Genomic DNA, 14,165 nt, shown 5'->3' with positions numbered 1-14,165 from the left:
GCTGAGATGGTGCCATTGCACTCCAGCCTGAGCGACAGAGCAAGACTCCGTCTCAAAACAAACAAAAAAAAAACCAGCTGCATCTTCTGAGTTATCCATATTAAGTATAATCCAAGCATACATCTTTACGTAGTTGGGTTTACTAGTGAAGTAGGGTTAAAAATAGATAACAAGGGCGAGGCGTGGTGGCTCATGCCTGTAATCCCAGCACTTTGGGAGGTCGAGGTGGGTGGATAATTTGAGGTCAGGAGTTCGAGACCAGCCTGGGCAACATGGTGAAACCCCGGTCTCTACTAAAAATACAACAATTAGCTGGGTGTGGCGGTGCACACCTGTAATCCCAGCTACTTGGGAGGCTGAGGCGGATGGATCACTTGAGCCCAGGAGCGAGAGGTTGTGATGAGCCAAGATCAGGCCACTACACTCCAGCCTGGGCAAGAAAGCAAGATTCTGTCTCAAAAAAAAAAAAAAAAGATAACGAGGGGAATTCCTTGAAATGATGACTAGCCTTATTCAGTTTATGTACGGTATTACAGTGAGTAAGGAAGGCCGCTTCCTGGCAGGCCCAGGAAACTTAAAATATGTTGGTTCTCAGTACCTTGAGAAGAGAGGAATTCTCTCAAATCTACAGACACTACAGGCAAAGTCTGATGGCAAATTTTTTTTTTTTTTTTTTTTGAGACAGAGACTCGCTGTGTCCCAGGCTGGAGTGCAATGGCGAGATCTCGGCTCACTGCAACCTCCGCCTCCCGGGTTCAAGCGATTTTCCTGCCTCAGCCTCCCGAATAGCTGGGATTACAGGTGCCCACCACCACGCCTGGTTAATTTTGTATTTTTAGTAGAGATGGGATTTCTCCATGTTGGTCAGGCTGGTCTTGAACTCCCGACCTCAGGTGATCCACCTGCCTCGGTCTCCGAAAGTGCTAGGACTACAGGCGTGAGCCACTGCACCTGGCCCTGATGACAAATCTTTAGCTTGGCTTTCTAGCTTCAAGAGGCTTTTAAAAAGTGAATCTGAGATTCCTTATTAAAAGTTCTAGCAAGGTAGACTTAAAAAGAGCCTACATAGGTCAATTCCCATTCTTGCTGCCCTTATGTAAATAATCAGGCCAAATCTAGTGAGACCAGTCTTATTTTGTAATTGAGAATCAAAAGAGAAGCAGCTGTAAGGAGAAATGATGCTCCAGTGGAAACTACAGTGCACACTTGCGGGTTCTCAGTTCCTCTCGTTTCCTCCAATATCTGGCTACAACGCTCCAAGCTAACACTTCCAGTTTTTCTCCTACCCGCTGAGTTGACATGACAAAGACCTAAAACCTACCATTTCCCCAAAGCCCTGAAAGCTGACACTGGAAGACTTGATATAAACTTCAAAGAAATCATCACAGCAGATGATGTATGGATAATCCTTGTGCCTCCTGCTATACAGGCCACTCAGCAAGTTCACCAGAACACCCAGTGCCATCACCAAAGACATCGAAATTGCAAACTACAAAATAATTCGCTGGCCAGCTGCTGCCTCTCTCCCTCTACCATGAAAGGATACTTCAAGCCAACATCTAGGAATCTTCTCAACTAAATGTTCTCTTGACTAAAAAAGTGGAGTTTAGGCCAGACATGGTGGCTCATGCCTGCAATCCCAGCACTCTGGGAGGCCGAGGTGGGCGGATCACAATGTCAGGAGATCGAGACCATCCTAGCCGACATGGTGAAATACTGTCTCTACTAAAAATACAAAAAATTAGCCAGGCGTGGTGACACGAGCCTGTAGTCCCAGCTACTCGGCAGGCTAGGGCAGGAGAAAGGCTTGAACCTGGGATGTGGAGGTTGCAGTGAGCCAAGATCACGCCACTGCACTCCAGCCTGAGTGACAGAGACTCCACCTCAAAAACAAAAGACAAAAAACAAAACAGACAAAAAACAAAACAAAAAAACCCCCAGAATTTATGGTTTGTTCAAACCATTGAACTTCACGTTTGTTGACATAGAAAGGCCCCTTATTAATGGGCTGACTTAGGTAGTCACCCTACTCCCACCTCCACCTCTGCCTCCTGAAATGAGGCACAACTGTTTACCTGGAGTGACCTAGTCACAGCACTGAGAGGAGGATTCATGCAACATGAGACAATCTACCAACTGTTTCTGGACTGTAAAACTTCCTGGGGAAAGTTTCAGATGTGGGAATGCTGGGGTCCGGAACACTACCGTCCCAAATACGGAGCCTGGGCAGGCTGAATATGTTATTGAGCTGAAGGAATCTGAGAAAGGCAGGTGTGGGAAGGGCTCTCTGACTCCCCCTGCTTCTCTGTAACAGATCATAAAACCTTCTCGTGGGAGGGGGTCCTCCTTATGCCCAGAGGGTGTCTTATCTCTAAAGATGGCGGAATGACAAAAGGAATTGAAGCCCCATGACTTTCCACTCCTCATCAAACCTAGTATCAAAACATTCAGGCTGAGCCGTGTCTTCACCTTCCTTCTTTTTTTTTTTTTGACAAAGTCTCACTCTGTGGCCCAGGCTGGAGTGCAGCAGTGCGATCTCGGCTCACTACAACCTCTGCCTCCTGGGTTCAAGCAGTTCTCGTGCCTCAGCCTCCTGAGTAGCTAGGATTACAGGCATCCACCACCACACCCAGCTAATTTTTGTATTTTTAGTGGAGACGGGATTTCACCATGTTGGCCAGGCTGATCTCAAACTCCTGACCTCAGGTGATCCACCCACTTTGGCTTCCCGAAGTGCTAGGTTTACAGGAGTGAGCCACTGCGCCTGGCCCATTTTCTTTATTTCTTTTCTTTCTTGCTTGCTTTCCTCCCTCCCTCCTTCCTTCCTTCTGTTTTGGGGACATGGTCTTGCTCTTTTGTCCAGGCTGGAGTACAGTGGTGTGATCATGGCTCACTGCAGCCTCAAACTCCCAGGCTCAAGTCATCTCCCACCTGAGCCTCCTGAGCAGCTGGGACTACAGGCATACACTACCAAGCCCAGCCAATTTTTAAAGTCTTTTGTAGAGATGGGGTCTCACTATGTTGCCCAGGCTGGACTCAAACTCTTGGACTCAAGTCATCTTTCTGCCTTGGCCTCCCAAAGTGCTGGGATTACAGGCATGAGCCACCATGCCCAGCCTGGGTCTTCATTTTCTTCATTTTCATAAAGGTTCCCATGTCAGGTGGAGGTTGCAGTGAGCCGAGATCATGCCACAGCACTCCAGCCTGGGCGACAGAGTGAGACACCATCTCAAAAATAAATAAATAATTTTTTAAAAGGCTCCCGTGTCATGTAAAACTTATATTAAATAGGCTGGGCGTGGTGGCTCACACTTGTAATCCCAGCCCTTTAGGAGGCCGAGGCAGGCGGATCATGAGGCAGGAGATCGAGACCACGGTGAAACCCCGTCTCTACTAAAAATACAAAAAATTAGCTGGGCGTGGTGGCGGGCGCCCGTAGTCCCAGCTACTCGGAGAGGCTGAGGTAGGAGAATGGTGTGAACCTGGGAGGCGGAGCTTGCAGTGAGCCGAGATTGCGACACTGCACTCCAGCCTGGGCGACAGAGCAAGACTCCGTCTCCAAAAAACAAAAAACTTACATTAAATAAACTGGTATGCTTTTCTCATGTAAATCTGTCTTTTGTCAGAATAACAAGTTACAGGGTCCCCACCCATGAACCTAAGATGGGTAGCAAGAAACGATTTTTTCCCTCCCGACAGAGGGTTGCTTAATGACTACGCTCTCCGGGTTTGTTAATTGGTGCCTATCCGGAAGAGGACAAATGTCTGGTATCTTTATGACCGGAGGCAGTGGTGCAAGCCAGAGCTGGGTCCTTCCCTCCCTGGGGACTGGGAGGCAGGGGTAGCACTTTGAAGGTTTTCATTTCAAAGAGTTGGCTCTCAGGTCCTTGAGATAGCTCTGGGTGGTGGATGATTTTCATCTCAAAGGACAGATAAAGGATTCATAATTACAAGTTTGTTTTTTTTTGAGACGGAGTCTCGTTCTGTCACCTAGGCTGCAGTGCAATGGCACGATCTTGGCTCACTACAACCTCTGCCTCCTGGGTTCAAGTGATTCTCCTGCCTCAGCCTCCCGAGTAGCTGGGATTACAGGTGTGCACCACCACGCTCGGCTAATTTTTGTATTTTAGTAGAGACAGGGTTTTGCCATGTTGACCAGGCTGGTCTTGAACTGCTACCTCAAGTCATCCACCCAACTCAGCCTCTCAAAGTGCTGGGATTACAGGCGTGAGCCACCGTGCCCGGCCCACAGTTGCAAGCTTTCAAAGGAACTGCTGCTCAAAGAGGGGTTCCAGGGCCTATCTCCCTGTCACCAGGTTTTGGCTGGAACAAACAGTAAGTTCGCCTGGCAGCATTGAGTTTTCTCAAGCAGGAACCTACAGAGGCTGGAGTCATCATCCCTCTGCAGGGGCTAATGAAGTTGGGAGGCTTCTGGAAGCTTCTCTCTAGGACAGAGCCTGGCGCATTCAGGTGATGGAGCATTGTCCATCTTGCCTGCTCTGGGCCCAGCTGGTAGGAGGATGCTGAACGTAGTGCCTCCTTCTCTGTCTCCACCAGATAGCTACCTCTATACCCATGATCGAATTTGTCTCCATGAGGCTCAGCCTGGCTCTGAACTCTCCCAGGCTTCCCATCCACTAGCCAAAGTCAGTCAGCCCTCAACATCTTCCATGGTCTTCCAGGCTGTAGGAGAGACCCTCACCATCTCAGACAGGGCCTTGCATTTGGCAGGCGCTTAGGAGCACTGCTGAATAAATGGGTGTAAATTTGCCTTTGAGGGGAGTTAGGGGTCTAGCGACCTTGACGGGACACCTTGAGACTGAAATCAATCTCCAGCCCCCTGCCCTCCCCAGAGGTCAGGCTGGTCTCACGTGACTCAAAGCCTGCACCCTCTAACCGTGTAATTGGTCTTTCTGGAATGGCCACCCCTATCTTGAGTCACCATAACCATCAGTTACCATAAACCATCAGGGCCCCCGATGAGTGACAAAGATAACTCCTGTCCCTTGGGAAATTCCAAGGTTCAGAAGTCACCCCCCAGGGGCCAGGACAAAGGCCAGGCTACCCTTTGGGTAAAGGTGATTCTTGAATACACAGTGGGGTAGAAACATTGATTTTAAGATTCAAGATTTGTCTTTAAAGTATCTTAACCTAGCTGCTTTAGAATTCACACCAAAATCAGGTTTCCCCCTTCGACTGATAGTGCTCCAAGAAGAAAGGGGGAGCTGGAGGTAGTCCCATTTGAAAAGACGGTGTTCGATGACTTAGATGAAGGCCTGAGTGGTTTTATGGTTCTTTTGAGGCATCACTTTCCTTAGCATTCACCAGTACTTTGAGATGCTGTTACAGAGTTGTTTACGAGTCATCTGTGCTCAGCCACACTGAGCATTTGACTGATCACAAAGTGCCTGTAGGATCAGACCCTATAGCTGCTCAGTTCTTATAAGCTTGACATCCTACAATGATTTGGGGAGAAATGCCGAGAGCCCCTTTCTAGATGAGAGAGCTGAGGGTCTGGGGGCTGGGAAGGGGTACAGGCAGGACTTTGACCAGGATCATGAGCCCCAAATCTAGAGAGCTCCCCATCACCCTGCCTCCCAGCCCAGCTGAGCCTGAGAGACCAGCCTGGACAACCCTGACCGACCCCACCTCCCCTGCCTTTGGACAGCATGGCCTGGCTGTGCATGGTGGGGCAGCCCCAACGACCCCCTCTCTTGCCCTGCAGTGCCAGGTGGCAACAGGATGAGGGTGGGTACGCATCACCTCGGCCACCCCAGAGCCTGACCCTGAGCCAGTAGCTGGGAGACAGCATCTGAGGACCAAGCCCCCACCCCTGCCCGGCAGCTACGCACAGGTGATCCGGAGAATCTGCTCGTAGGCCTGGAAGGTCAGAAGTGGCTGGGGCAGCTCTCTCAGGAAGGTCTTCAGGATCACGGCAGGGATGTGAATGTCCCCGTAGTCGTCAAAGTTCACGGGCTTCCCTGCACACAGAACACAGCACTGCTGAGGTCTGCACCCCGGCCTGGGCACTGCCGCTGCAGAACGAGCTCTGAGACACAGGGCGTGAGATGTCCAGATGGGAAGCGCCTGATGCTGGAGCCACATGTCCTGGGGATGCTGCTGTCCTCACCTAGAAATGGGGGTGCTGTGGCCCCATCAGCCCCTATACCGCCCTCACTGCCTCCTCCTAGGCTCGCAGTGGAGGTTGGGGTGGGCTGCTGGCTTCTCTGTGGCGTGCTGTTGCTCCCAGCTACAATGCCAGCTCTCTGAGGCCAGGTCTGTGGCAGAGATGACACTGCAGGCCTTGGGCCTGAGACGGGCAGGCCTGAGCTGGGCCCCGTGCAGACGTGATGCTCCATGATTGTGTAATGCACAATTGATCATGGGAGCAAGTGGGATTGAGGGCAAGTCTTGTCAGCAAGACAGCGGCTTCATTAGTGTCAGTGCGATGCATCCTCAGCTCAGAGGCCACTGCCCCTGCCCGCGGGTTACACATGGCAGTTAAGGAAGCCGTGCTGAGCCAATTCGGGGGAGCTGCCAGATAAAAAACCAGCTTCCCTGCACTGCAGTGTCTCCTGAAAGCACGTGCCATGTGGTGCGGATGGAGAGACCCTAAAGGCAAAATGGCATCATGCGGCCACCATGTCCCAGTGGGGTTGGGGGTCTGGACAAAAGGTCCCCACTCTGGACTACCAGTGGGCCCCTCGATGGCTCCTGGGCAGCTGCCCCCACCCTGAGTGTTTTCTGGGAGTTGGATGGGTTGTGGGGGCGGTGCTTCCCTGCCTCCGCTCTGAGGCCCCGGAGCGCTGTGCTCGCTGACCAGGCAGCTCAGGGCTCAGGACTGCGGGACACCCTCACCTTGGTTGTAGAGCCTCTGGATCTCGCGGATGGTCTGCACGCTGGCTGATCTCCGGAACAGGCCCTCGGTGCGCAGGCCTGCAGGAGAGGAGCTTCCAGGCATCTCACAGGTCCCAGCCCACTGAGCTTCCAGAACGTTATATGACACTCCCTTGCCTACGGCATCACCCACCTGTGGCTGCCCTCCACACATTTGTTCCTCAAATCCTTTCCATATTCCCCAACCCACCCGATTTCCCACCTCTGTGGTCCGTGGAAATGGAAAGCGGAAGTAGACAGATTCTAAACTCAGACCTAGGCTCTAGTCCAGCTCTGCCTACCAGCTGTGTGACCTCAGAGAAAGCACTCGGCCTCTCTGAGCCTATCTGCCTTGTTTATCTACAGAATAAGGCCATAAGCTCCTGTCTCCAAGGGCTGCAGAGAGGACTGGACACGGTGATGCCCAGCACGTGCCTGGCACCTGGGAGACCTCCAGACACATGCCTTCCCACAAGGCCTAGGGCTGAGCTGTCCAGCACAGCAGCTGGTAGCTGCACATGGGGATTTAATTAAAATTAAATAAAATTAAAAATCTAGTCACTCAATTGCATGAGCCTCATACGAACTGCCCTATTGGGCTACTGCCACAGGGGCTGGTGGCTGCTGTTTAGACAGTGAAGATACAGATGATGTCCAAGTTCGATTGGGCAATTCTGCTAAAGAGGTGACTGTAATCAAAGAAGAAAACTTGTCTCCATTGTCAGTTTATAAAGGGGGTTTTCAGCGCTTGTAATTGGCTCATGAAAGTAGCCCCAGGGTGGAGGGAAGGATTTCCTCTGGCCAGGCCCCTGCTGGCTCCAGAGCCAGGAAGAGAAACAGGCCTGAGCCTGCCCTTGGGGAGCCTGCGGTGGATGATGGGGGTGCCCCGCAACATCAGGACCTGGGACTGTGGCATAGGCATCTGGAGATGCAAGTCTTCTTGGGACTTGCAAGGCCTGACCTCCCCTTCTCCTCCCAACTTCCATTAAGTCCCACACGCTCCCGCACTCCCACGGCCACGAGCCCCTGCACCTGCTTTCCTCTCTGGGGCCTGTCACCCGGCATGGCCAGCTTCTCCCCATCCTCAGAGCTCAGCTCCACTGCCCCTCCCTCAGGGAAGCCCCCCAACAAGGTCAAACCCCCTAACAGGGACCCTGGTCTGGCAGGGCATTTTCCCTGATGAAAGTCAGCATCCAGGCAGCTCTCGGTGGAATAGCTGCTGCTTCCACGTCCCGTGTGCTCACTTTGATATCCCCAGAGTCTGGCACAAGGGAGGCTCATAGTGAATGTCTCCCGAGTGAATGAGTGAATGATGAGGCGGCGTGAAGAAGGCAGTTCTGTCCGGGAGACGGGCAGAATTGGAGAGGGCTTCCGGAAAACAGGACCTAACCGGCAGAGGGCAAGGAAGGGCAATCCAGGCTGGGGACAGGCGGGCCTCTTGGGGTCCCAGCGTAGGGTGCTCCCCGTACCTGCTCACCTGCCAGCTGAGCATCGTGACTGCGGGAAATGCTGGGGCCGTGGGGTCTGGGGTGTGAGGGAGATGGCCTCCCAGGCCCCCGCCCAGCACATCTGCTCACTGATACTGCCCCAATGTGCACGGACTCTTGTGCCAAAGCACATTTCCCGGCCACCCTGTCCTACAAGTGAGGAGGGGCTCTCCAAGCCCCGCCTGTCTGAAGCAGGTTTTTCAAAGACCACCCAGCTGGCCTGCTCCAAAGAGGAAATCAACCCGCTCGTAACCAGAAAGGTGCAGGGCTAAGGCAGTGGCTTTAAGAGCCATTGCATGGCAACTCCCCGCCAGATGGAAACGTGAGAAACGGCAGCAGCCAAGGGACCACGCGGTGGTGGGGTCTCGGGGCCCATGGTGCTGAGTCCGCAGCAGAGCTGGGGTCTGCTTTAGGGGGTTTGGCCATGTTGGGGCGATTCCCTGAGGAAGCAACTGTTGAGCTGAGCTCTGGAGGCTGGAGGGGAGCCAGCCCTGCCTGGGTGGTGGGGATGGGGGGGCACTCACTTCTTGTCTGACACCCACGCATCTGCACTGCAGCTCCCAGGCTGGAGACCACCCAGCCCACCTAGCACACCTGCACCTGTGGTGCCAGGTAAACCTCCCTGGTGCCTGCTCCTCTGTGGGAACCTCTTTCCTCCCATTAAGGTAAACGCAGCCTCCATGCACTTTCTCCACGGACCTCAGTTCTAGCCTCAGGAGCCGTGGAGAGCCCACAGGGCTCACCCCACTCCAAGTGCTTGACTGCGCCCACCCCACTGTCAATGGTGTCTGCAAATCAAAGTTGATCCCATCAGAGGAGCCCTCATTTCCAGAGGGCTTCCTACAGACCAGCACCGCCCGAAGTGCTTTGCAGGCACTGTCTCATTTAGGGGTCACAACAATCCTACAAGTCAGGTACTGTTTGTTATTAACCCCACTGGACAGACAAGGGAATGGAGGCCCAGAGAGGGTGAGTAACTGGCCCCATGTCACACAGCTAGTACACAGGGGAGACAGGATTCAAACCCAGACCATCTGAGGCCAGAGCCCAGACCTGGAGCCACTGTGCTTGAGCCTCTCCCTTCCTGGTCACACCCCCTGGCTTGTGGGTACTCAGGATCCAAGACAAACCACCCAGAAAGGTGCACCCAGCAGCCCTCAGGTCACCCAGCTGGAGCCGGCCCTGTCTCACCTTTCTCTCTCAGGTACGTCACTGTGAACCTCAGCACAGGGGGGATGAGTTCGCCTTGATTTTTGTCTTTGAGGCTGAGAAAAGAGAAAAGAAAGTGGCAGTTTTTACCTGAGCTTGATGGGTGATCATAATGAATAAGAGGCTGGTCCTCTCCACACCCCTGTGAAAACACAGGACCCAGGCACTGTCCAGGAAGAGACAGGTAGGCTCAGCTCTCAGGAAGTAGAAAGTCTGGAGGCCAAATAATAAAATGATAGTGCAGTATTTGAGAACTCCATGAGAGGGCTATTTATGATACAGGGAAGACCTGGGGGTTGGGGAGGGCTTCCCCAGGGGGCAACTTCAGAGCTGGGTTTTGAGGGATGAGTAGGAGCCTGCCAGAGGACAAAAGAGAGAAGGGCATTCTAGACGGGGAAGCCATACTGGGAAGTCCCAGTGGTATGAGATGGCTTGGCTGTGAGGGCAGAAGCAGCAGCCCTGGACTGGATGCTGATTCATTTAAAAAACATAGTTGACAAAAACCCAGTATGTTATCTGGGTTAACCTGTCTCTTACTTTGCTATTTTGAGACAGAGATTCACATAAAGACATGTTGGCCAGGCGCAGTGGCACACACCTGTAATCCCAGCAGTTTGGGAGGCCAAGGCAGGCAGATTACTTGAGCCCAGGAGTTCAAGACTAGCCTGGCCAACATGGGGAAACACTGTCTCTACTAAAACTACAAAAATGAGCTGGGCCTCATGGTGTACACCTGTAATCTCAGCTACTCTCCAGGCTGAGGCAGGGGACTCACTTGAACCCGTGAGGTGGAGCTTGCAGTGAGCTGAGATCGCGTCACTGCACTCCAGCCTGGGCGACAGAGCGAGACTCCATCTCAAAAAATAAAATAAAATCCAATCTGAGAATCTCTGTCTTTTAACTGGAATGTTGAGGCCACTTAGATTTAATGTAATTATCAGTTATGGCTAGGTTTAAATCTACTATTTGTTATTTGTTCCTTTTTCCTCTTTTGACTTTATTTTGCTGGCTATTTTTTAGGATTTCATTTTATCCCCCTATTAATATATTAGATGTGGCTGAGCACAGTGGCTCATGCCTGTAATCCCAGCACTTTGGGAGGCCAAGGTGGACAGATCACAAGGTCAGGAGTTCGAGCCTAGCCTGGCCAACATGGTGAAACCCCATCTCTACTAAAAATACAAAAATTAGCCAGGCATGGTGATGCACACCTGTAATCCCAGCTACTCTGGAGGCTGAGGCAGGAGAATCACTTGAACCCAGGAGGCGGAGGTTGCAGGGAGCCAAGATCGCGACACTGCCCTCCAGTGTGGATGACAGAGCAAGACTTCAACACTCTCTCTCTCTACATATATATATATATATATATGCTGCATCTTTTTATTTGTAGTGACCCTAGTTTTACATTATACATATTTAAGGTAATACAGTCTATTTCAAATGATATTATACCACTCTACTTACAGTATAAGTCTCATATCCCATCCCCCTTTTTTTTTTTTTTTTGAGACAGGATCTTACCCTGTTGCCCAGGTTGGGGTACAGTGGTGTGATCTTAGCTAGCTGCAGCCTTGACCTCCTGGGCTCAAGCAATACTTTCACCTCAGCCTCCCAAGTAGCTGGGACTACAGGCATGTGCCACCATGCCATGCCAGTTAATTTTTCGTAGAGACAGGGTTTTGTCATGTTGCCCAGGCTGGTCTTGAACTCCTGAGCTCAAGCAATCCACCTGCCTTGGCCTCTCAAAGTCCTGGGATGACAGGCGTGAGCCACTGTGCCAGGCCCGTCTTCTTTATAATACATTATCCAGTACTCTAACATGTTTTAAGCCTCATGCTACTTTATTATTTTTGTTTAAACAGTCAATTTACTTTCAAAGATATTCTTAAAATGAGAAAATCAATTTGTTTTGTATTTACACGTTTGCCATTTTCAACACACTTCATCCCTTTGTGAAGACCCCAATTTCCATCTGGTATTCAATTTCTTTGTTCTGCAGAGCTTCCCTTAACATTTCTTATAGTGTAGTTCTGCTGAAAATACATTCTCTCAACTTTGGTTTATCTGAAAGAGTTTTTACTGGGCATTTATTTTTGAAATTTTTTTGCTGAGTATGTAATTTTAGATTGAGAAATTTAGTTTTTTTTTTGTTTTTTTTTTTTTTTTTTAATAATATGATGTTTTTTTGTTTTTTTGTTGTTCCTCCTCCCCAGTGAGAAATTTTTTTTTTTTTTTTTTTTTTTTTTTGAGATGGAGTCTCACTCTGTTGCGCCAGGCTGGAGCGCAGTGGAGCTATCTCGGCTCACTGCAATCTCTGCCCCCTGGGTTCAAGTGATTCTCCTGCCTCAGCCTCCAGAGTAGCTGGGATTACAGGCATGTGCCACCGCGCCCGGCTAACTTTTGTATTTTTAATGGAGACAGGGTTTCACCATGTTGGCCCAGCTGGTGTCAAACTCCTAACCTCAGGTGATCCACCTCCCTCAGCCTCCCAAAGGGCTGGGATTACAGGCGTGACCCACCACCCCTGGCCTGCTATAAATCTCATCTTTGCTCTTCTATGTGTACTGTCTTTTTCCTCTGTCTACTCTTAAAATTTTGTAACTGGTTTTAAGAAATTTGATTATGATGAGCCTTAGTATAGTTTTCTTCACATTCCTTATCTTGTAGTCCATTGAGCTCCTTGGATCTGTGATTTTATAGTTTTCAACAAATTTAGAAAAAATTTTGTCCATTATTTCTTCCAACATTTTTCTGCCCTCTCCTTCCGGGCACTCCAATTAGACTCTAACATATTATATGTTAGATGATTCAATATTGTATCACAGGATAGTCTTTTATTTTTGAGATGGAGTTTCGCTCTTGTTGCCCAGGCTGGAGTGCAATGGCGTGATCTCAGCTCACTGCAACCTCCACCTCCCAGGTTCAAGCAATTTTCCTGCCTTAGCCTCCTGAGTAGCTGGGATTACAGGTGTATGCCACCACATCTGGCAAATTTTTGTATTTTTAGTAGAGATAGAGGTTTCACCATGTTGGCCAGGCTGGTCTAGAACTCCTGACCTCAGGTGATCCACCCACCTCAGCCTCTCAAAGTTCTGGGATTACAGGCATGAGCCACCGCGCCCAGCCAGTCTTTTTCTTTGTGTTTTATTTTGGATAATCCCTATGGGTATACCTTCAACTTCACTAATTTTTTCTTCTGCAATGTCTAATCTGCTGTTAATCCTATCCAGTGTGCTTTTTATTTTAGAAATTTTATTTTATTTTGAGACAAGGTCTCACTCTTATCACCCAGGCTGGAGTGCAGTGGCACGATCATGGCTCAGTGCAGTCTTGACATCCTAGGCTCAAGAGATCTTCCTACTGCAGCCTCTCAAGCAGCTGGGACTACAGGCATGTGTCATCACGCCTGGCTAATTTAAAAGTTTTTTTTTGTGGAGATGGGGTTTTGCTATGTGGCCCAGGCTGGTCTAGAACACTTGGGCTCAAGCAATCCACATACCTCAGCATCCCAAAGTGCTGGGATTACAGGGGTGAGCCACCGTGCCTGGCTGTAATTGTATGTTTCATATCCAGAAGTTTCATTTGGTTTCCTTTAAAAATATCTCTTCATCACGTTCATGTTTTCTTCTACTTTCTTGAACAAGTGGACCATATTTGTATTTGCTGTTTTCATGTTCTTGTCTGCTAATCCCATCGTCTCTGTCATTTCTGGGTCTGTTTCTATTGACTGATTTTTCTTCTGGTTATGGATCATGTTTTCCTGCTTCTGTGCATGCCTTGTAATTTTTCTTTGGGAATTTCACATTCTGGATCATTGGATTTTACTGTATTTCTTTGAAAGAAGATGAACTTTGTTCTGTTCTGTATTAAGTCATTTGCAAGCTGGTAGGTCCCTTTAAGGATTGCTTTAAATTATGTTAGAGAAGGTCTAGAACAGTCTTTAGCTTAGGGCTAACTTAGCTCCACTAATATGCTAATACCCTTCTGAGGACTCCACCCAAAGCTCTGAGTATTATAAAGTCTGGGGTGTAGGGGTGAGGGTAGAGTACAGGGGGCGGGGGAACACTGACCATTCCCAGCCCTGTATGAGCTCTGATCACTTTCTGCTCTGCTACTTTCCAGTGGTTCTGTTCTGTTCCTTTCATTTCCTCTCACATATAAACAGGTTAGCATTTAGCCAAAGACTTGAGGAGAACCTTCTGCAGACCTTGGTGCTCTCTCTGTGCAGTTCCCTCCTCTCTGGAACTCTGCCCCACAAATGTTAGCCACCTTAGCATCCCCAGACCTTGAACTTTATTACTCCAATTCTGCAAGAGTGCTGGAGTCTGTTGGGCTTCTCCCTCCCGGCTCTGCAGCCTGGGAACTCCAGGCAGTAAGTGGGGGCAGTGGCAGGCCCGTTTCCTTTCTCTCAGGAGTCACAGTCCTATGCTGTGTCCAATGTCTGCAAATTCCTAGCTTCATGTAACTTTTTTTTTTTTTTTTTTCTGAGACGGAGTCTTGCTCTGTCGCCCAGGCTGGAGTGCAGTGGCGCAACCTTGGCTCACTGCAAGCTCCGCCTCTTGGGTTCACACCATTCTCCTGCCTCAGCCTCCC

At 50.1% G+C, this 14,165-nt stretch overlaps 1 protein-coding gene across 1 annotated transcript in view; it reads right to left on the bottom strand.

Moving 5' to 3' along the window:
• Positions 1-5,274: 5,274 nt before the first annotated feature.
• Positions 5,275-14,165, bottom strand: part of ARHGAP8 (Rho GTPase activating protein 8) — a 66,441-nt gene continuing 57,550 nt past the window's right edge. Inside the window, exons 7-10 of the mRNA XM_032139505.2 lie at positions 9,555-9,628; positions 6,859-6,936; positions 5,853-5,981; positions 5,275-5,408 (exon numbers count right to left, since the gene is read on the bottom strand). Coding sequence (XP_031995396.2) covers positions 5,398-5,408; positions 5,853-5,981; positions 6,859-6,936; positions 9,555-9,628 — 292 coding nt within the window. The 3' untranslated portion in view covers positions 5,275-5,397. The remainder of the gene's footprint in view (positions 5,409-5,852; positions 5,982-6,858; positions 6,937-9,554; positions 9,629-14,165) is intronic.

Source organism: Hylobates moloch, unplaced genomic scaffold (assembly GCF_009828535.3).
Source record: "Hylobates moloch isolate HMO894 unplaced genomic scaffold, HMol_V3 SCAFFOLD_19, whole genome shotgun sequence".
Classification (NCBI taxonomy): Eukaryota; Metazoa; Chordata; class Mammalia; order Primates; family Hylobatidae; genus Hylobates; species Hylobates moloch.
Note: the sequence above shows the minus strand (reverse complement) of the source record. Positions and strands in the feature narration are given on the sequence as shown.